Below are 23249 nucleotides of genomic sequence, written 5' to 3'. Positions count from 1 at the left end.
ACTGGGCGCCAATCCTTGAAAGTGACGGGAGGGCGCGAGCGCCGCGGCTTTCCTCAGCTTGCCCAAACATCGGGCTCCGCGGCGGTAGGCCCGGCCCGATCCTCGGACCCGGTTAGCACGGCTCTGGCCTAACATTTCTCGAGCCCCCCCCCCACCGGTGCAAAGTCCCTGCGGCTTCAGGACGGACACACACCGGCTCCCGGCATCGTCACAGATTGGTGAGTGCGAGAGCGAGTGGTGTATAAACAGAGACAGGAGTCGGGTGTGGGATAACACATCCTGTATGTTCATTATACACACACACAGCCTGGCTGCACTGCCCGGCAAAGTTACAGCACAAGAAATGATTCCTGAAATTCAAACAGCATTGGAACTTGCCGTGGTACATCAGTCATTGAAGGTTGGCGTGCAGGTACAGCAGGCGGTGAAGGCACATGGCACAGGAACATAGAAAATAGGTGCAGGAGGAGGCCATTCGGCCCTTCGAGCCTGCACCACCATTCAATAAGATCATGGCTGATCACTCCCTCAGTACCCCTTTCCTGCTTTCTCTCCATACCCCTTGATCCCTTTAGCCGTAAGGGCCACATCTAACTCCCTCTTGAATATATTCAAAAAGGAGTTAGATGTAGTCCTTACTACTCGGGGGATCAAGGGGTATGGGGAGAAAGCAGGAAGGGGGTACTGAAGTTGCATGTTCAGCCATGAACTCATTGGCGGTGCAGGCTAGAAGGGCTGAATGGCCTACTCCTGCACCTATTTTCTATGTTTCTATATCCAATGAACTGGCCTCAATAACTCTCTGGTAGAGAATTCCACAGGTTCACAACTCTCTGGGTGAAGAAGTTTCTCCTCATCTCGGTCTAAATGGCTTACCCCTTATCCTTAGACTATGTCCCCTGGTTCTGGACCTCCCCAACATCCGGAACATTCTTCCTGCATCTAACCTGTCCAGTCCCGTCAGAATCTTATACGTTTCTATGTGATCCCCTCTCATCCGTCTAAACTCCAGTGAATACAGGCCCAGTCAATCCAGTCTCTCCTCATATGTCAGTCCAGCCATCCCGGGAATCAGTCTGGTGAACCTTCGCTGCACTCCCTCAATAGCAAGAATGTCCTTCCTCAGATTAGACCAAAACTGAACACAATATTCCAGGTGAGGCCTCACCAAGACCCTGTACAACTGCAGTAAGACCTCCCTGCTCCTATACTCAAATCCCCTAGCTATGAAGGCCAATATACCATTTGCCGCCTTCACCGCCTGCTGTACCTGCATGCCAACTTTCAATGACTGATGTACCATGACACCCAGGTCTCGTTGCACCTCCCCTTTTCCTAATCTGCCGTCATTCAGATAATAATCTGCCTTCATGTTTTTGCCCCCAAAGTGGATAACCTCACATTTATCCACATTATACTGCATCTGCCATGTATTTGCCCACTCACCTAACCTGTCCAAGTCACGCTGCAGCCTCTTAGCGTCCCCCTCACAGCTCACGCCGCCACCCAATTTACCTAGTGTCATCTGCAAACTTGGAGATATTACACTCAATTCCTTCATCCAAATCATTAATGTATATTGTAAAGAGCTGGGGTCCCAGCACTGAACCCTGCGGCACCCCACTAGTCACTGCCTGCCATTCTGAAAAGGACCCGTTTATCCCGACTCTCTGCTTCCTGTCTGCCAACCAGTTCTCTATCCACGTCAGTACATTATCCCCAATACCATGTGCTTTGATTTTACACACCAATCTCTTGTGCGGGACCTTGTCAAAAGCCTTTTGAAAGTCTAAATACACCACATCCACTGGTTCTCCCTTGTCCACTCTACTAGTTACATCCTCAAAAAATTCCGGATGATTTGTCAAATATGATTTCCCTTTCATAAATCCATGCTGACTTGGTCTGATCCTGTCACTGCTTTCCAAATGCGCTGCTATTTCATCTTTAATGATTGATTCCAACATTTTCCCCACTATTGATGTCAGGCTAACCGGTCTGACGGTGTTGGACAGACTGGATGTGGGGAGGATGTTTCCCCGGGGCTGGGAAGTCTAGAACAAGGGGTCACAGTCTCAGGATACGGGGTCGGAAATTTCGGAGCGAGATGAGGAGAAATGTTTTCACTCAGAGGGTGGTGAACCTGTGGGATTCTCTACCACAGAAGGCTGTGGAGGCCAAGTCACTGAATATATTTAAGAGGGAGATAGATAGATTTCTAGAAACAAGGCATCAAGGGGTATGGGGAGAAAGTGGGAATATGGTGTTGAGATAGAGGATCAGCCATGATCATATTGAATGGTGCAGACTCGAAGGGCCGAATGGCCTACAAATGCTCCTATTTTCTGTTTCTATGTTTAAAGATGGTTTGGAAACGCTGACATGGACGGATGACAAGACCTAACAAGCTGCTGAGGGAAAGGTTCATATTTTGTAAATTCCAAGAAAATTCAAACTTTTTGAAATCCGTGGCCAGTATATTGCAATTGTAAAACCTACAGAAATATTGTCCTGTTGTATATTTTGTAGTCAATCAATCATAGGCAGCCTCTCGGAGTCGAGGAAAACTTGCTTCCACTCCTAAAGTGAGTTCTTTAGTGGCTGAACAGTCCAACACGAGAGCCACAGACTCTGTCACAGGTGGGACAGACATTTGTCGAGGGAAAGGATGGGTGGGACAGGTTTGCCACACGCTCCTTCCGCTGCCTGCGCTTGACCTCTTCACGCTCTCGGTGTTGAGCCTCGAAGAGCTCAACGCCCTCCCGGATGCACTTTCTCCACTTAGGGCGGTCCTCGGCCAGGGTTTCCCAGGTGTCAGTGGTGATGTCGCACTTTACCAGAGAGGCTTTGAGGGTGTCCTTGTAACGTTTGCGCTGCCCACCTTTGGCTCGTTTGTCATGAAGGAGCTCCGAGTAGAGCATTTGCTTAGGGAGTCTCGTGTCTGGCATGCGAACAATGTGGCCCTGCCCAGCGAAGCTGATCGAGTGCGGTCAGTGCTTCAATACTGGGGATGTTAGCCTGGGCGAGGACACTGACGTTAGTGCGCCTGTCCTCCCAGGGGATTTGCAGGATCTTGCGGAGACTTATTAGTAGTGGCACCATGTCAACTGTTTACTTTACCTGAATGAAGAAAAGAAAGTAGTTTTCATTGAACTTCGCACTTGCGCTGTTTTGATGCTGTTCTTGTGCTGTTGGCTGCATGTGATCCATGCATTCGGAGCTGGTGATATCCGAAAGCCAAATGCACTGGCCCCAACATTCCTTGCTGCTTTTGACATTCCTGTGGCGCAGCATTGGTGAATCCTGATTTATTGGCCTGCGAATTGGTGCAGCAGCCATCTCCCCTAGATTTCAGCTCGACTGTGTTACGTATTTAACCCTTTGTAACCTGCATCACACCTGACCACCAGAGGGCCCACCTGTTGGTGTCCCAAGGGATCCCAGCAGATAAGCAGGGCACCTACTGGAATCGTAATAAAGGAGCTAAGGTCACACTTGCTCATTACACATAGTAATCAGTCTCACCATTTATTATGAGTGTAACAATTGGCGACAAGGTAACGATGCGAAAATGCAAAGAACTGTCGTCCTGGAGAAGTTCTCATAAGGGGATGATTGGGAGGCCTTCGTGGAGAGACTCGACCAATACTTTGTGGCCAACAAGCTAGAAGGGGACGAGAATGCCACCAAACGAAGGGCGATCCTCCTAACTGTCTGTGGGGCAACAACCTATGGCCTCATGAAGAATCTCTTGGCCCCGGCAAAACCAACAAAGAAATCCTACGAAGAATTGTGTACGCTGGTCTAGAAGCATCTAAATCATAAGGAAAGCGTTTTGATGGCGAGATATCGGTTCTACATGTGTCAACGATCGGAGGGCCAGAAAATGGCGAGCTATGATGCCGAACTAAGGTGCCTCGCAGGACATTGTGAGTTTGAGGGATTCCTAGAACAAATGCTCAGAGACTTTTTTTGTACTGGGCATCGGACATGAGACAATCCTTCGCAAACTATTGACCATAGAAATTCCAACTCTGAGTAAAGCCATAACGATAGCCCAGTCATTTATGTCCACCAGCGACAACACCAAGCAGATTTCGCAGAACAAGGAAGTTTCGGCCAGTACTGTGCATAAAGCTAAGTCGGTTTTGAGCAGAAATGTACATGGCAGAACATACATGCCGGCTGTTGTGGCCCGACCTCAATTGACCCAGAGTCTGCCATCATCTGTTAATGCGAGGCAGTTAACATCCTGTTGGCGCTGTGAAGGTGATCATCGGCCCCATCAATGTCGCTTTAAGCACTATGCGTGCAATGGTTGCAGAACAATGGGATACCTCCAACAAATGTGCAGGCGAGCTGCAAACCACCATATTGCAGAGGAAGATCGATCCACAGCGGACCAGAGTGAATTGGAAACTCATAGTGAGGAGGCAGAAGTGTATGGGGTACATATGTTCACGACGAAATGCCCACCAATAATGTTGAAAGTTGAACGGCATTCCAGTATCTATGGAGCTGGACACGGGGTCAAGTTAGTTCAAATGAGTAAAAAGGCCTTCGACAGGCTGTGGGGCAAAAAGGCACATAGGCCCAAGCTCAGCCCCATTCACACCAAACTAAGGACTTACACTAAGGAACTAATCCCTGTAATTGTCAGCATTGAAGTCAAAGTCTCCTATGATGGAGCAGTACACGAACTCCCACTGTGGATTATGCCAGGGGATGGCCCCACGTTGCTTGGCAGAAGCTGGCTGGGGGAAATCCGCTGGAACTGGGACGACATCCGAGCGCTTTCATCCATCGACGACACCTCATGCACCCGGGTTCTAAGCAAGTTCCTATCATTATTCGAGCCAGGCATTGGAAGCTTCTCGGGGGCGAAAGTGCAGATCCATTTGGTTCCCGGTACACGACCTATCCACCACAAGGTTTGGGCGGTACCATACATGATAGTGAAAAAGTGGAAATCGAGCTGGACAGGTTGCAACGCGAAGGCATCATCGTGCCGGTGGATTTCGACGACTGGGCCAGTCTGATTATCCCGGTACTCAAGGAGGACAGTACGGTTAGAATTTGTGGAGACTATAAAGTAACGATTAACCGTTTTTCGCTGCAGGACCAGTACCCGCTACCCAAGGCAGACGACCTATTTGCGACCCTGGCTGGAGGGAAGACGTTCATCAAGCTGGACCTGACCTCTGCCTACACGACACAGGAGCTGGAGGAGTCTTCGAAAGGCCTCACCTGCATCAACACGCGCAAAGGTCTGTTTACCTACAACCGGTGCCCGTTCGGGATTTGGTCGGCTGCAGCGATCCTCCAGCGGAACATGGAGAGCCTGCTAAAGTCGGTTCCTTGCACAGTGGACTTCCAGGATGACATATTGGTTACAGGTCGGGACGCCATGGAACACTTGAAGAATCTGGAGGAGTTTTTAGTTGATTGGATCACGTGGGGCTCAGGTTGAAACGCTCGAAGTGGGTTTTCCTGGCACAGGACGTCGAATTCTTAGGAAGGAGACAGCATCAGACCCACTGACTCCAAGACGGAGGCCATTAAGAACGCGCCGTGACCACAGAACATGACGGAACTGCAGTCGTTCCTGGGACTCCTTAACTATTTCAGTAATTTCCTACTTGGGTTAAGCACCCTGCTAGAACCCCTATATGCGCTACTGCGCAAGGGAGATAACTGGGCATGGGGGAATTCACAAGAGGCTGCCTTTTAAGAAAGCCAGAAATTTATTGTGTTCTAACAAACTGCTTGTCCTGTATAACCCATGTAAACGATTAGTGTTAGCTTGCGATGCGTCATCATACGGGGTCTGGTGTGTGTTACAACAGGCTAATGAATCGGGAATTTTGCAACCGGTTGCGTATGCATCCAGGAGTTTGTCCAAGGCCGAAAGAGCCTACAGCATTGTTGAAAAAGAGGCTCTTGCGTGCGTTTATGGGGCAAAAAAAATGCACCAGTACTTATTTGGCTTCAAGTTCAAACTTGACCACAAGCCGTTCATAATCGCTATTCTCGGAGAGCAAAGGGAATAATAGCAATGCCTCTGCCCGCATCCAAAGATGGCGCTCACGCTGTCGGCATACAATTATGTAATCTGCCACATACCGGGCACAGAACTGCGCAGATGCTCTCAGTTGGCTACCATTGCCCACCACCGGGGTAGAAATGGCACAGCCAGCGGACTTGCTCATGGTCATGGAGGCATTTGAGAACGAGAAGTCCCCCGTTATGACCTGCTAGATCAGGATCTGGACAAGCCAGGATCCTTTACTATCCTTGGTAAAACAAACTGTCCTCCATGGGAGCTGGTCCAGTGTCCCAGTGGAGATGCAGGAAGCGATTAAGCCATTCCACAGACGCAAAGATGAGTTGTCCCTGCAGGCAGACTGTCTTTTGTGGGGCAATCGCGTGGTTTTGCCCAAGAAAGGCAGAGACATATTTATTTGCGAACTGCACAACACCCACCTAGGCATCGTAATGATGAAAGCCATAGCCAGATTTCACGTTTGGTGGCCTGGCGTCGACTCAGATTTAGAGTCATGCATGCGCCAGTGCAACACTTGCTCTCAGTTGAGCAATGCATCCAGAGAGGCACCGCTAAGTTTGTGGTCATGACCATCCAATTCCTAGGCAAAATGTTTTTGGTTGTCGTGGACGCTGATGGGGTGAATCGCCCTTCTCTCTTAACAAGCCCGGATTCAACAGACGGATACCTTGGACAAGTTTCAATTACTTTAATTCCAACACGTGAAGGGGGAGCATCTCACTTCTCAGCCCCTGAGAAAGGATCTGCAACGAGCTGCTCAAATTGCATCTTAATTATACAGGGTTTAGCACATGGACAGACCTTAACAGTGACGTGATTGGTTGTACCAACGCATGATCAAATATCCATTTGTTCCCTCCTTCCAAGTGTCACTCGCCTTGCATTATATTGCTTCCTTGAGCCCGAGGTCAACGAGTGGTCATCTTGTGGCTCTATGCATAAGTGCAGTTTTAAGCATATCTTCTGTTTAGTCAGCTCAGGGCCTACATAATAGCCAGATAACATCTTTGATAATCAATCTTGCTCTTGCAGACGCTTACTCAAAATGGATTGAATGTACAATAATGTCTGTAAGCACATCCACGGCCACCATTGAAAGCCTACGAGCCATGTTTGCCACGCACGGCTTGCCTGATGTCCTAGTCAGCGACAATGGGCCGTGCTTCACCAATGCTGAATTCAAGGAACTCATGGCCCGCAACAGGATCAAACATGCCACATCTGCTCCATTCAAGCCTGCATCCAACGGCCAGGCAGAACGGGCAGTTCAGACCATCAAGCAAAGCTTGAAATGTGTGTCGGAAGGCTCTCTGCAGACCCGGTTGTCCCGAGTGCTGCTCAGCTACTGCACCAGACCCCACTCACTCACCGGGATTCCCCCAGCTGAGCTGCTCATGAAAAGGGCGCTTAAAACAAGTCTCTCTTGTCCACCCTGATCTCTATGATCACGTGGAAGGCAAGCGGCATCAACAAAGTGTGTACCATGACCGCGCAAATTTGTCACGCGATATTGAGATCAATGATCCTGTGTTTGTGCTCAATTATGGACATGGTCCCAAATGGCTCGCTGGCACGGTCACAGCCAAAGAGGGGAGTAGGGTGTTTCAGGTGAAACTGACCAATGGACAAACGCACAGAAAACATTTGGACCAAATCAAATTGCGGTTCACTAACAGCTATGAACAACCCGAAGAGGACACCGCCAACTTTGACCTTCCAACACACACACACAAGTGGCAACTGACATCACAGTTGACCACGAAACTGAACTCATCATCCCCAGCAAGGCCGGCTGCCCATCAGCCCAGTGAAGAACTGACCAACCGACCCACACCAGCATTTGTACCGAGACGATCGACAAGGGAGCGCAAAGCCCCAGATCGTCTCACCTTGTAAATAAGTGTACTGTTATGTTTTTATCCCTTTGTAACCTGCATCACATCTGACCACCAGAGGGCCTACCTGTTGGTGTCCCAAGGGACCCCAGCTTCCCTTGGGAGCACATTATATAAACAGGTATCTGCTCTCTGGAATCGCAATAAAGGAGCTACGGTCACACTTGCTCATTACACACAGTACTCATTCTCACCATTTATTATGAGTGTAACAGAGTGCCCGATCACTGTCTAGGCCTCCTGCCTGCCAAGTCCCCACAGAGCTATTTTAAATGTTTGTAAATAAGGGGCAATGGCATTGGTATATTGAAATGCCACAGAGTAAGCTCGCAATGCACCAGGGGAAAATTAGAACAGGATATACAAGGTGTACCTGTTATCAGCATCAACTGAGACTGGTGGCAGTCAGGAACCTTTGAGCCTAAAGAGCGCAGAAACTTTGACTGAATTACTGGCATTTGGCCTAGATAGTGCTGGACTGGCCTTTGACTGAATGTGGGACTATGAAACCACGAGGATATTTTTTCCCTCATTCTAGTGGAGGAAGTGGAGCAGTAGGAGACGATGGGGGAAAGAAGGGGAGGCAGAATGAGGAGGATGCACTCTTCAAGATATTACCCTTCCAAAGGAATTTACAGGTCACACAGGTCCTATGAAGATCTTAGTGGCATTGGTATATTGTTAGTTAGAAAATGCGCCTCACCAAAGCGGCGATAGGGGAACTGTGCCAGCTACTGCATTCAAAGTTTAAGACACTGTCTCATTTCAGGCAGCCAGGGGTACAGTGTAATATCAGCCATGGTGCCATCAGGGCGTGTATTTGTAATTGACATTCTCCCCTCCCAGAGAGCTGGGAAATTCATCCAATTTGGCTTCACAAAAAGTCAGCAGTAAGATAGGGCCATCCAGTTTTATTGCATCGCTTAGTCTCCCAAAGTTCAGGAAGCATTAGGTGCCATCCATATTGCTTTGTGAATTCTTATGATTAACCCACTCAACTTCTTGAACAGAAAGGGCAACCACTCTTTAATTGTCCAAATTGTGTGTGACAACAAGCGAAGAATTCTCCATATTAATGCAGGATTTGCTGCAAGTTTGCAGGATGCATTCACTTGCCTGGAAGCCGCGGCAGGCTCTCGGTGCACTAATACATGGTGGAGGAGCTGCGAATGATCGTATCGGAGGTGCGGCAAGTAAGGGTGCGGGGCCGAGAAGAGCCGAGGGCCCCAGGGGCAGCACGGGCCAGCCCACGCTGCAATATGTGTGCGCACTCGGTCCGTGCAGCAGAGCAGGTCTCCAGTCATCCTGGTTTACCCTTGCCACTTGATAAAGGCCTAGCTCTGTCAAGCCCGTGTGGTGGCTGGTGTGCAACGGTCACCACACGTTAAAAAAATCCATGCACGGGCATCTTCCACCCCTGGTGTTCAGGACTGGAATATCGAGTCCTCCATTGAAACAACTATGAACACATCCCTTTTGGTGTGGAAGTAAGTCATCCTCATTCGAGGGACCACCCATGATGACTGAGCGAGCGCTGCACTGTTGGAGGGGCAGTACTGAGTGAGCGCTGCACTGTCGGAGGGGCAGTACTGAGGGAACGCTGCACTGTTGGAGGGGCAGTACTGAGGGAGCGCCGCACTGTCGGAGGGGCAGTACTGAGCGAGCGCTGCACTGTCGGAGGGGCAGTACTGAGGGAGCGCTGCACTGTCGGAGGGGCAGTACTGAGGGAGCGCTGCACTGTCGGAGGGGCAGTACTGAGGGAGCGCCGCACTGTCGGAGGGGCAGTACTGAGGGAGCGCCGCACTGTCGGAGGGGCAGTACTGAGGGAGCGCTGCACTGTCGGAGGGGCAGTACTGAGGGAGCGCTGCACTGTCGGAGGGGCAGTACTGAGGGAGCACCGCACTGTCGGAGGTTCGTTTCCACACTAACTGCTGACCACACAACTTGCTTTTCTGGTCCCTGTATTAATGGACATTGTAAATGGTTCCCTCTCCTCAGGTAGTGTCCTTCTCCCTTTCAAATACCACAGACACCATCTCACTAATCAGAAAGTTCTCCACCATCACCTCCAATGCTCATAGCGATGAACCATCCCATCTCCAACCTCCCACTGCTCAGTGAGGTCCTGAGCATTTCTCCACTCCCAGGATCTGCGCCCATCTCGCCCACAACCCCATGTTTAAACATCTGCATTCAGATTCCCACGCCTCGCAGTGCACTGAAAGGGGTCTAACCACAGTAGCCGGTGACCATTCGGCCCATCGTACCTGTGCCAGCTCTGTGAAAGCGATCTAATCAGTCCCCCACTCCCCCAGCTCCTTCCCCACAGCCCTGCAATATTTTCCTCCAAGTATTTATCCAAATTCCTTTTGAAAGTTACTATTCAATCTGCTCCTACCGTCCTTTCAGGCAGCGCGTTCCAGATCACAACAACACGCTGCGTAAATAAGTTTTCCCCCGTGTCGCCTTTGGTTCTTCTGCCAATCACCTTAAATCTGTGTCCTCTAGTTCTCGACCTTTCCACCAATAGGAACAGTTTCTCTCGAACTACTCTGTCCAGACCCCTCATGATTTTGAACACCTCGATCAAATCTCTCAGCCTTCTCTGCTCCAAGGAGAACAACCCCAGCTTCTCCAGTCTATCCATGCAACTGAAGTCCCTCACCCCTGGTGCTGTTCTAGTAAATCTCCTCTGCACCCTCTCCAAGGTCTTCATATCCTTCCTAAAGTGCCCAGAATTGGACACAATGCTCCAGTTGCGGCCGAACCAGTGATTTATAAACGGTTTAAAGCCCGTGGCTCCCGTTCGTACGTTTGACTGGAACAAATGAAAGATCGAGTTCATGACTTAATTAAAAATGATTTTATTTAATAATTGCAAAACTGTAAATTGGTGAAGGCAGTGAGCACCTACTGTATGGCCTGTGCTGATAGCAGAGTACCAGTTCTGGGTTACTGAATACAATCTAACCATTGGGCAAGCTGTCTTATAACCAGCAGTGTTCCTGTCCAGGTACAATTATCTGTTCATATTTTACAATCATGCCAAAGTTTACAAAAGGTTGAGGCACCTAAATGTGCGGGATGGGGGAGAGAGCTCAGCCGAGGCTCAGTGGGTAACAATCTTGCCTCTGAATCAGAAGGTTACATACATCAGATTACACAGGGTATAAAGCACAGAAACTGGCCGTTCGGCCCAACCAGTCCATGCCGGCGTTTATGCTCCACTCGAGCCTCCTCCAGTCTTTCCTCATCTAAATCTATCAGCATAATCCTCTATTCCCTTCTCCCTCATAAAAGATGGACGTAAAAGATTCCATGGCACTATTTCGAAGAAGAGCAGGGGAGTTCTCCCCGGTGTCCTGTGGCCAATATTTATCCCTCAATCAACATAACAAAAACAGATTATCTGGTGATTATCACATTGCTGTGCGCAAATTAGTTGCCACATTTCCCACATTACAACAGTGACTGCACTCCAAAAGTACTTCATTGGCTGTAAAGCGCTTTGAGACATCCGGTGGTCGTGAAGGCGCTACAAAAATCCAAGTCGTTTATGTGTTTATCCAGCCTCCCCTTAAATGCATTGATACTATTCGCTTCAACCCCTCCCTGTGGCAGCGAGTTCCACATTCTCACCGCTCTCTGGGTAAAGAAGTTTCTCCTGAATTCCCCATTGGATTTCTGGGTGACTATCTGATATTGATGGCCTCTAGTTATACTCTTCCCCACAAGTGGAAACATTCTCCCTGTAGCCACTCGATCAAAACCGTTCATCATTTTAAATACCACTATTAGATCACCCCTCAGCCTTCTTTTGAAACCACTATGAACTCATCCCTTTTGGTGTGGAAACAAGTCATCTTCGTTCGAGGGACCACTTATGATGATAATGATTTTTAAAAGAGAGACCCAGCCTGTTCATCCTTTCCTGATATGTATACCCTTGCATTTCTGGTTTTGGGTTCAAATCCCACTCCAGACACTTGAGCACACAATCCAGGCTGATTCTCCCAGTGCAGTGCTGAGGGAGCGCCGCACTGTCGGAGAGGCAATGCTGAGGGAGCGCCGCACTGTCGGAGGGGCGGTACTGAGGGAGCGCCGCACTGTCGGAGGGGCGGTACTGAGGGAGCGCGCCACACTGTCGGAGAGGCAGTACTGAGGGAGCGCCGCACTGTCAGAGAGGCGGTACTGAGGGAGTGTCGCACTGTCGGAGGGGCGGTACTGAGGGAGCGCCGCACTGTCGGAGGGGCAGTACTGAGGGAGCGCCACACTGTCGGAGGGGCCATCTTTCAGATGAGACGTTAACCAAAGTCCCTGTCTGCTCACAGATGGATCCCGTGGCCACTATTTTGATGAGCAGGTGAGTTCTCCCTTGTGTGTTGCAGCCAATATTTGTCCCTTGAACAAGAGCAACTGATAGAAAGAAACTATTTCGGCTGGTTGGGGATTTTAGGACTAGGGTCACAGTCTAAAAATTAGAGCCAGACCTTTCAGGAGTAAAATTAGGAAACACTTCTACACACAAAGGGTGGTGGAAGTTTGGAACTCTCTTCTGCAAACGGCAATTGGTGCTGGGTCAATTGTTAATTTTAAATCCGAGATTGATAGCTTTCTGTTAACCAAAGAGCCAAAGGCGGGTGGATAGGTCGCAGATCAGCCAAGGTCTCATTGGATGGTGGAACAGGCTCGAGGGGCTGAATGGGCCTCCTCCTGTTCCTGTGTAACAGGCTCAAGGGGCTGAATGGGCCACCTCCTGTTCCTGTGTAACAGGCTCGAGGGGCTGAATGGGCCTCCTCCTGTTCCTGTGTAACAGGCTCAAGGGGCTGAATGGGCCACCTCCTATTCCTGTGTAACAGGCTCGAGGGGCTGAATGGGCCTCCTCCTGTTCCTGTGTAACAGGCTCGAGGGGCTGAATGGGCCTCCTCCTGTTCCTGTGTAACAGGCTCGAGGGGCTGAATGGCCTCCTCCTGTTCCTGTGTAACAGGCTCGAGGGGCTGAATGGGTCTCCTCCTGTTCCTGTATAACAGGCTCGAGGGGCTGAATGGGCCTCCTCCTGTTCCTGTGCAACAGGCTCGATGGGCTGAATGGGTTTCCTCCTGTTCCTGTATAACAGGCTCGAGGGGCTGAATGGGCCTCCTCCTGTTCCTGTGCAACGGGCTCGAGGGGCTGAATGGCCTCCTCCTGTTCCTGTGCAACAGGCTCGAGGGGCTGAATGGCCTCCTCCTGTTCCTGAGTCCCTACTGAAAGCGGATGATCAGATCATGATCACATTAGTGTTTATGGGAGCTTGCTGTGTGCAAATTGGCTGCCATGTTTTCTAAAGTTCAACACAGTGTCAACTTGCCGACCCTTCCAGCTGGGGGGTCACAGGGTAAAGGTCAGTGCTTCCATCACCATCGCGAACCAGGAATTATACCTGGGGCCCTGTGGGTTAGCGCCCCTCAGTATCGCAGCAGACACTGCCCACTTCGTCTTGGAGCCATTGATGGGGGATTAACGTCGGTCGTTGCTGTAATAGACCTCCAGCTAGTGGGCGACTGTAGTAGTGCAACTGCTGATGTAAATGTCATGACGGAACATGTGACAGTCACATGACAGGTTCCTGTAGTGCCATCTTGTAGTCTGTGTGTGTATGATGTAAAGCATAGATCACAATTGTCCCCGATGGCCCAATCGGCTGATTGGGCCGGTCCTGAGGCACACACACAGCACAGGAAGATCCCAGGTTCGAGCCAACTGATTGGCCGGGATTGTCCTCACTCAGACGCCGGAGGGTCAGAGGGCAGTCAGGTTGTTGCTGGAGGAGACTTCGACCAGGAGCGATCCCAGCCGATGCTGTCTGTTGGACTTGTCCAGGAGCTGCAGGACGCAGCTTGAATCACTCTCGTTCTGGTCCGCTACAAGCATTACCTGTCCCAGAAAATCATCCCGCAGGAAATTGCTCGACCAAACCTTGGGGGGGGGCGGAGCCAGAGAGAGATAAACAACAGGTTAAATTTCATACCATGGGCGTTATTTTCCCGCGAGTGCCACGCGTGCAGTAAACACATTCAGTGCCCCATCAACAGCAAGACTCAACACCCCCATTCACCGTACCCAAATGAGAGTCAGTGTGTGTGGGAATGTACCCCAATGAGAGTCAGTGTGTGTGGGACCCGTACCCCAGTGAAAGTCAGTGTGTGTGGGACTGTACCCCAGTGAGTCTTTGTGTGTGGGACACATACCCCAGTGAGAGTCAGTGTCTGTGGGACCCGTACCCCAGTGAAAGTCAGTGTATGTGGGTCTGTACCCCAGTGAGAGTCTGTGTGTGTGGGACCCGTACCCTAGTGAGAGTCAGTGTGTGTGGGACCCGTACCCCAGTGAGAGTCAGTGTGCGTGGGACCCATACCCCAGTGAGAGTCAGTGTGCGTGGGACCCGTACCCCAGTGAGAATCAGTGTGTGTGGAACCCGTACCCCAGTGAGAGTCAGTGTGTGTGGGACCAGTACCCCAATGAAAGTCTGTGAGTGGGACTATACCCCAGTGAGAGTCAGTGTGCGTGGGACCCGTACCCCAGTGAGAGTCAGTGTGTGTGGGACCGGTACCCCAGTGAGAGTCAGTGTGTGTGGGACTGTACCCCAGTGAGTGTCAGTGAAAGTACTGAGGAGGGAAGGGGTTCGACAGTTGAATCCACCCCCATGAATTTCAGCCGCTCTACTCTGAAGCTCACCCACCTGGATTTTAATGGCCTTAGTCTCATGCTTCCTGTAGAACAGTCCCTTCAGGTCAAAGTCGGGGTTGGAGTTCGACTTGTGCACCTTGGATTTCACTTTGGTGCCCTCACTGCTGATCACTACGTACGCATCAGGCGCTGGGAGCAAACAGACCAGAGGATTATAGCAGGCCAGAGGGCACCCAGCCCAGCATCTCCTTACCCAAGGAAGGATATACTTGCCATAGAGGGAGTGCAGCGAAGGCTCACCAGACTGATTCCTGGGATGGCAGGACTGTCGTATGAGGAGAGATTGGGTCGACTGGGCCTGTATTAGCTAGAGTTTAGTAGAATGAGAGGGGATCTCATTGAAAGGTATAAAATTCTGATGGGGCTGGACAGACTGGATGCGGGGAGGATGTTTCCCCGGGGCTGGGCAGTCTAGAACAAGGAGTCACAGTCTCAGGATACGGGGTAGGAAATTTAGGACCGAGATGAGGAGAAATGTTTTCACTCAGAGGGTGGTGAACCTGTGGAATTCTCTACCACAGAAGGCTGTGGAGGCCAAGTCACTGAATATATTTAAGAGGGAGACAGATAGATTTCTAGAAACAAAAGGCATCAAGGAGTATGGGGAGAAAGCGGGAATATGGTGTTGAGATAGAGGATCAGACATGATCATATTGAATGGTGGTGCAGGCTCAAGGGGCCGAATGGCCTACTACTGCTCCTATTTTCTATGTTTCTATGCCCCTCCCATCACCCTGCTCGCCCCGGACTGTACCTTTGCAGGCCGTGGGTGTCGCTGGCAAGGCCGGCATTTATTGTCCGTCCCCAGAAGGTGCCGGTGGGCCGCCTTCTTGAACTGCTGGTGGCAGCTTCGATCCAACCGGGTGGGCACTGTTAGAGGGCCGGGAAGAGTCAACCAGGTTGGGCTGGGACTGGAGTCACGTGTAGTCCTGACCGGATAAGAACGGCAGAAGCAAATCAAAGATCAATATCCAAGTCGGATATCCAGGTAAAGCTTCTGGTGTAACAGCGTGGATACCCTGCAGGCTGCCTGCAAATTCCCTCTGAGGGCAGTGCTCAATAATGTGCTCCAGGGTCTGACTGGGAACTCCACATGATGGAGAGGCTTTAATCATCCACTGATGGAGAAGGTGGCAGCATCGACCGTTACCGGTTCTGAGACGGTTCAGTCAATGGTTGATCCTTCAGGTTGCACTGTGGGCTCCTCGATAAGGAATCCATCCCATGCACAGGTACACAGTGGGGATCCCCGGAGGTCGGTACGAGGACCTCTGCTTTCCCCGATTTATATTAATGACTTAGACTTCGGAGCTTTGACCCAGCTTTTGGTCATCTTGTAATTTCTTCTTTTGTGGCTCAGAAACAAATCTATTTGTTTTGTCTTATAATGCTACTGTGAAGCACCTTGGGACCTTTTACTACATTAAAGGCGCTATATAAATGCAAGTTGTTATTGTTCGTGGGTGTACAGGGCACAATTTCAAAATTTGCAGATGACAGCAAACTTGGAAGTATAGTGAACAGTGAAGAGGATAGTGATAGACTTCAGGAGGACACAGTCAGGCTGGTGGGATGGGCGGGCACGTGGCAAATTAAATTTAATGCAGAAAAGCCCCAAGTGATCCATTTGGGTAGGAAGAACGAGGAGAAGCAACATAAACTAAAGGGTACAATCCTAAAGGGGGTGCAGGAACAGAGTGGCAGGGCAAGTTGAGAAAGCGGTTAAAAAAGCTTACGGGATCCTGGGCTTCATAAATACAGGCATAGAGTACAAAAGCAAGGACATTATGATGAACATTTATAAAACACTAGTTCACCCTCAACTGGAGTATTGTGTCCAATTCTGGGCACCGCACTTTAGGAAGGATGTGAAGGCCTTAGAGAGGGTGCAGAAAAGATTTTCGAGAATGGTTCCAGGGATGAGGGACTTCAGTTACGTGGAGAGTCTGGAGAAGCTGGGGTTGTTCTCCTCGGAGCAGAGAAGGTTGAGAGGAGATTTGATCGAGGTGTTCAAAATCATGAGGGGTCTGGACAGAGGAGATCGAGAGAAACTGTTCCCATTGGTGAAAGGGTCGGGAACCAGAGGGACACAGATTTAAGGCGATTGGCAGAAGAACCAAAGGCGACTCGAGGGAAAACTTATTTACGCAGCGAGTGGTTAGGATCTGGAATGCGCTGCCTGAGGGGGTGGTGGAGGCAGACTCAATCGTGGCTTTCAAAAGGGAGTTGGATAAATACCTGAAGGAAAAAAATTAGCAGGGCTCCGGGGAAAGGGCAGGGGAGTGGGACTGGCTGTGAGGTGCTCTTGGAGAGAGCCGGCATGGCCTCCTTCTGTGCTGTAACCATTCTGTGATTCTACAAACTGCAAAGAAAGATTTCAAAGTGGAGGGCAGATTTTTTTTGTTAGGCAAAGGGTACCAAGGGTTATGGAACCAGGCAACCATGGAAACGATCAGCCAAGATCAGATTGAATGGCGGAATAGGCTCGGGGGCTGAATGGCCTCCTCCTGGTCCTATGCGAGAGATTATGCCAAGTGATAACAGGGAAAGCAAGGAGCAGCTCTGCAAACCAGACTCATCTTTAGCAGAAGGACTGATGGAGGACTCCTGGGTTAACCGGGCAGCGCCATGGGGACTGTACCAGTTTTTTATTTCTCAAACAACCATGGTATGATTCTCCGGATTATCACTCCAGGTCCCCGGGGAGAGTTTGAGCAGCACCAAGCATAGAATCACAGAAATTTACAGCACGGAGGCCATTCGGCCCATCGTGTCCGCGCCGGCCGGCAAAGAGCTACCCAGCTAATCCCACTTTCCAGCTATTCGTCCGTAGCCCTGTAGGTTCCGGCACTTCAAGTGCACATCCAAATACGTTTTAAATGTGGTGAGTGTTTCTGCCTCTATCACCCTTTCAGGCAGTGAGTTCCAGACCCCCACCACCCTCTGAGTGAAAAGTGTTCACCTCAAATCCCCTCTTAACCTCCCCCCAATTACTTTAAATCTATGCCCCCTGGTTGTTGACCCCTCTGCTAAGTGAAATAGGTCCTTCCTATCCACTCTATCCAGGCCCCTCATAATTTTATACACCTCAGTCAGGTCTCCCCTCAGCCTCCTCTGTTCCAAAGAAAAAATCCCAGCCTATCCAATCTTTCCTCATAGCTAAAATTCTCCAGTCCCAGCAACATCCTGGTAAATCTCCTCTGTACCCTCTCTAATGCAATCACATCTTTCCTGTAATGTGGTGACCAGAACTGCACGCAGTACTCCAGCTGTGGCCTAACCAGTGTTTTATATAGTTCAAGCATAACCCCCCTGCTCTTATATTCTATGCCTCAGCTAATAAAGGAAAGCATTGTGCCTTCTCAACCACCTCGGTGTCATATTTGACAATGAACTGAGCTTCCTGCCACATATACATGACGTAACTAAAACCGCCTGTTTCCATCTCCGTAACATCGCCCGTCTCCATCCCTGCCTCAGCTCATCTGCCGAAACCATCATCCAGGCCTTGAGAGTTGACTATTCCAACATACTCCTGGGCGGCCTCCCACATTCTACCCGATGTAAACATGAGCTCATCCAAAACATGACTGCCCCGTGTCCTAACTCGCACCGAGTCCCACTCACCCATCACCCCCTGTGCTCGCTGCCCCGTGTCCTAACTCGCACCCAGTCCCACTCACCCATCACCCCCTGTGCTCACTGCCTTGTGTCCTAACTCGCACCGAGTCCCACTCACCCATCATCCCCTGTGCTCGCTGCCCCCGTGTCCTAACTTGCACCAAGTACCGCTCACCCATCACCCCCCTGTGCCCCGTGTCCTAACCCGCACCGAGGCCCACTCACCCATCACCCCCTGTGCTCGCTGCCCCGTGTCCTAACTCGCACCCAGTCCCACTCACCCATCACCCCCTGTGCTCACTGCCTTGTGTCCTAACTCACACCGAGTCCCGCTCACCCCCTGTGCTCGCTGTCCCGTGTCCTAACTCACACCGAGTCCCGCTCACCCATCACCCCCTGTGCTCGCTGCCCCATGTCCTAACTCGCAACGAGTCCCGCTCACCCATCACCCCCTGTGCTCGCTGCCCAGTGTCCTAACTCGCACCGAGTCCCGCTCACCATCACCCCCTGTGCTTGCTGCCCCATGTCCTAACTCGCAACGAGTCCCGCTCGCCCATCACCCCCTGTGCTCGCTGCCCAGTGTCCTAACTCGCACCGAGTCCCGCTCACCCATCACCCCCTGTGCTTGCTGCCCCGTGTCCTAACTCGCACCGAGTCCCGCTCACCCATCACCCACCGTGCTCACTGCTCCGTGTCCTAACTCGCACCGAGTCCCGCTCACCCATCACCCCCTGTGCTCGCCGACCTACATTGGCTCCCAGTTAAGCAACGCCTCGATTTCAAAATTCTCATCCTTGTTTACAAATCCCTCCATGACCCTTGCCCCTCCCTATCCTTATAATCTCCTCCAGCCCCACAACCCCCCCTTAGATCTCTGCACTCCTCCAATTCTGCCCTCCTGAGCATCCCTGATTATAATCGTTCAACCATCGGTGGCCGTGCATTCTGTTGCCTGGGCCCCAAGCTCTGGAACTCACTCCCTAAACCTCTCTGCCTCTCTTTCCTCCTTCAAGACACTCCTTAAAATGTACTTCTTTGACCAAGCTTTTGTTCATCTGCCCTAATCTCTCCTTATGTGGCTCGGTGTCAATTTTTTTTGTCTTATAACACTCCTGTGAAGCGCCTTGTGATGTTTTACTATGTTAAAGGCGTATATATAAATGCATTCTGTTGTTGTTGTTGTTGTCCCACTACTTTCAGGGATCTATGGACCTGCAGTCCAAGATTCCTTTGTTCCTCCACACTTCAGTGCCCTACCATTTAAGGGTGCACATATTTGTACTGCCAAAATGACCACATTGTCTCCGATTGGCTCTCCATTATCACATGGCCTATTGCTGATTGGTTCCCTTGGAGGATAAGCCACACCCTGAAGTTTCTCTGGAATGTGTAACTGGAACCGGCCAGCCCAAGTTCTGACTGACTTTGCAAATTGTAATTTGATCCACTCTGACTTCAGAAGCTGGAGAGGACAGATCTCTACCAACCCAGCAAAAGCCTCCGAAGTTCCAGCCGAAGTCCCTTAACCCAGCGCATGCATGACCATACCCCCACCCCCCTCGTGTGTTCCCTCGCTTTGTTAGCCCTCGTCCTACTTACAGCTGGAAGATTCTGGAAGGCGTAACCCGGCGGCGCTATGGACGTGGACGGAAGTGACGCGCTTCGGGTAACCGAGGCAACAGCTCCAGAACGACGGCTTGGGCTGGTCCAAGGTCAGCTCTCTGGTGGGGGGAGGGGCGGGGGGAAGAGAAACAGAAGGAATGCGGTCAATGAATGGTCAGCGAGGCCGGAGCGGAGGGAGAGGGCTGGTCCGCGGGGCCACGGTTACCTGAGCTGGGCAGGATTCTCGGTGAAGAGTCGGAGCAGGAACCTGCCTGAATCGCCGGGCTCGAAGGTGCTCGGCACCACCACATAACGGCCCTGCTTCAGCTCGGCCCGTAGGAAGACACTGCGCGAGTCGATGTACGTCGACCCCGTGACCTTCTGCTGGAACGCGTGCATCCGGTACGTCCGGTTCAGCTCCACCTGTGGAGGGAGGGAAAGAGGCATCATTCGGTGTCAGCCCATTCCAGATTTGAGCCCAGAATCAAGGCCGACACTCCCAGGGGCAGTACTGAGGGAGCACCGCACTGTCGGAAGGGCAGTGCTGAGGGAGCGTTGTACTGTCGGAGGGGCAGTACTGAGGGAGCGTTGCACTGTCGGAGGGGCAGTACTGAGGGAACGTTGCACTGTCGGAGAGGCAGTACTGAGGGAGCCCCGCACTGTTGGAGGGGCAGCACTGAGGGAGCGCTGCACTGTCGGAGGGGCAGCACTGAGGGAGCGCCACACTGTCGGAGGGACAGTACTGAGGGACGGCCGCACTGTCGGAGGGGTGGTACTGAGGGAGGTTGCATCTTTCAGATGAGATGTTAAAGCGAGCCTCCCTCTACCCTCTCAGGTGGATGTAAAACATCCCACTGCCACTTTTGAAGAGCAAGGGCGTTCTCTGGTTCTGGGGCCAATATTTATCCCTCAACCAACATTAGTAAAACAAATAGTCTGGTCATTATCACATTGCTGTATGTGGGAGCTGGCTGCCGCGTTTCCTACATTACAACAGTGACTACACTTCAAAAAGTACTTAATTGGCTGTGAAGCATTCTGGGACATTCTAAGGTGGCAAAATGAGTTATATTTCAAAGAAGAGCAGGGGACGTTCTCTCTTGTATCCTAGGGCCAATATTTATCCCCCTCAAAACAACATCACTAAAAATGACCCCATAACATGCGCTGTTAGTTATTTGCTTCGTGGCTTCTTTGCTTAAGAATTCATAGCAACACATTGCTATTAAGAACCAGTTGGTTTATTATCAAAAGGTTTAACAATCACACTACACATTACCAGTTCATCCACCAGGCTCACAACCACCTGCCCCATTGTGGATCCCCGAACCCAACTGGCTGGGGTTTTATTGAGTCTTGTGAACATCACGTGACTGGCTAAGCCACTCCCAGCTCGACAAATCTATGGGCATGCTCAAACATGCAGACATTACACTCGCCAATTTGATATATTTTGTGGTTACCCCCACAACAAGGCGTTGTTAATCCAGCGACGGTTACGTCCGCGTGACTCTGGCCCGACTGGTTGCAAACAAGTTTTAATATTAATATGTTGACCAAGAACAGTACTGTTCTATTACAATTGTTCAACAGTGCGGCATTAAGTGACAAGCAATTAATACAACCTGTTCTTCTCACAGATTTCAAGATAATCCAATTGACCTCTGAGGGCTGGCTCAAGGCAAAAAGAAAGAAAGATTTGCATTTATATAGCGCCTTTCACGACCACCAGATGTCCTTGAAGTACTTTTTGGAGTGTAGTCACTGTTGTAATGTGAGAAACGCGGCAACCAATTTGTACACAGCAAGTTCCCACACACAGCAATGTGATAATGACCAGATAATCTGTTTTTTTGTTATGTTGATTGAGGGATAAATATTGGCCCCTGGACACTGGGAATAACTCCCCTGCTCTTCTTCGAAATAATGCCACGGGATCTTTTACACCCACCTGAGAGCGCTGACGGGGCTCGGTTTAACATCTCATCCGAATGACGGCACCTCTGACAATGCGGCGCTCCCTCAGTACTGCACTGGAGTGTCAGCCTAGATTTATGTGCTCAAGTTGCTGGAGTGGGACTTGAACCCACAACCTTCTGACTCAGAGGCAAGAGAGAGTGCTGCCCACTGAGCCACATCTGACACTCAAGGGACATCCAACTGTCCTGAGAGCTCCCACTTTATTTCTATCTCTGTTTTTATTCACACAGAGAGACAGGAACTTCACCCCCAACGTAGCAAAACTCTTCTGCTAAATGCCCGGACACCATGCGAGGAGGGATAAGAACATAAGAATTAGGAGCAGGAGTCAGCCATACGGCCCCTCGAGCCTGCTCCATCATTCAATATCATGACCTCAACTCCACTTTCCTGCCCGATCTCCATATCCCTTGATTCCCCTAGAGTCCAAATATCGATCCCAGCCTTGAATATACTCAACGACAGCCTCCACAGCCCTCTGGGGCAGAGAATTCCAGAGATTCACCACCCTCTAAGTGAAGAAATTCCTCCTCATCTCAGTCCTAAATGGCCGACCCCTTACCCTGAGACTGTGACCCCTGGTTCCAGACTCCCCAGCCCGGGGGAAACATCCTCCCTGCATCTACACTGTCAATCCCCCTCAGTATCTTGTATATTTCAATGAGATCGCCTCTCATTCTTCTAAACTCCAGAGAGTATTGGCCCAGTCTACACAATCTCTCCTCATAAGACAATACTCTCATCCTAGGAATCAATCTAATGAACATGCCGTTTGCCTTCCTTATTGCTTGCTGTACCTGCATGCTCGCTTTCTGTGTTTCGTGCACAAGGACACCCATTGGATACTTGCAGGGATGGATTAACGCCAGGCCCACCAAATAACTGTCGGAAAAAAATATAAGGCCTCCCAAATAGGCTGAATAGAATTAAGAATGAGAGGAAAAACAAGAATGAGAGGAAAAACAAGACTGAGGAAAATAGATTCACTTGTTTATACCTATATACAGAAGTACCTATATATACTAATGTACCGATATACAGAGCAGAATATGTACTAGACTGTTTTATTTTACATTTTATTGAGAGAATTTTGCATATATGTGTAGGAATCTATTATTGCAATGTTACCGGAACCAGAATATATACCGACTTGATACAGAATATATGCTTTCATTGTTGAATATACTGGCCTATGTTTCCATACTCAGAATCAGAATCATACATGTCATGTATCGAACATGACCAAATATAACTATCGGCCCATTGCGATCAGTTTGCACCAGGCCCATCAGGCCCTGAATCCAGCCTGGATACTTGGCGATAAATATTCTACAGGTTGGACCTCTCTGGTCCGGCACACTCTG

General features: G+C 50.3%; 1 protein-coding gene and 1 long non-coding RNA gene across 3 annotated transcripts in view; one reads left to right on the top strand and one right to left on the bottom strand.

Moving 5' to 3' along the window:
* The first annotated feature begins 32 nt into the window (after positions 1-32).
* LOC139249523 (uncharacterized) lies at positions 33-23046 on the top strand. Of its 2 annotated transcripts, XR_011591196.1 has the most exons (3): positions 33-218; positions 2364-2422; positions 21546-23046. It is a non-coding gene; the product is annotated as an uncharacterized lncRNA (long non-coding RNA). The 2 variants fall into 2 exon arrangements; XR_011591195.1 differs by lacking the exon at positions 2364-2422.
* The window catches only part of LOC139249522 (calpain-5-like), a 37996-nt gene continuing 25535 nt past the window's right edge, over positions 10789-23249 (bottom strand). Inside the window, exons 9-12 of the mRNA XM_070872448.1 lie at positions 20132-20328; positions 19903-20024; positions 14675-14811; positions 10789-13914 (exon numbers count right to left, since the gene is read on the bottom strand). Of these exons, the coding sequence (XP_070728549.1) occupies positions 13738-13914; positions 14675-14811; positions 19903-20024; positions 20132-20328 (633 nt within the window). The 3' untranslated portion in view covers positions 10789-13737. The remainder of the gene's footprint in view (positions 13915-14674; positions 14812-19902; positions 20025-20131; positions 20329-23249) is intronic.

This window comes from Pristiophorus japonicus, unplaced genomic scaffold (assembly GCF_044704955.1).
Source record: "Pristiophorus japonicus isolate sPriJap1 unplaced genomic scaffold, sPriJap1.hap1 HAP1_SCAFFOLD_317, whole genome shotgun sequence".
NCBI classification, from domain to species: domain Eukaryota; kingdom Metazoa; phylum Chordata; class Chondrichthyes; family Pristiophoridae; genus Pristiophorus; species Pristiophorus japonicus.
This window is presented reverse-complemented; position numbering and strand designations above follow the sequence as displayed.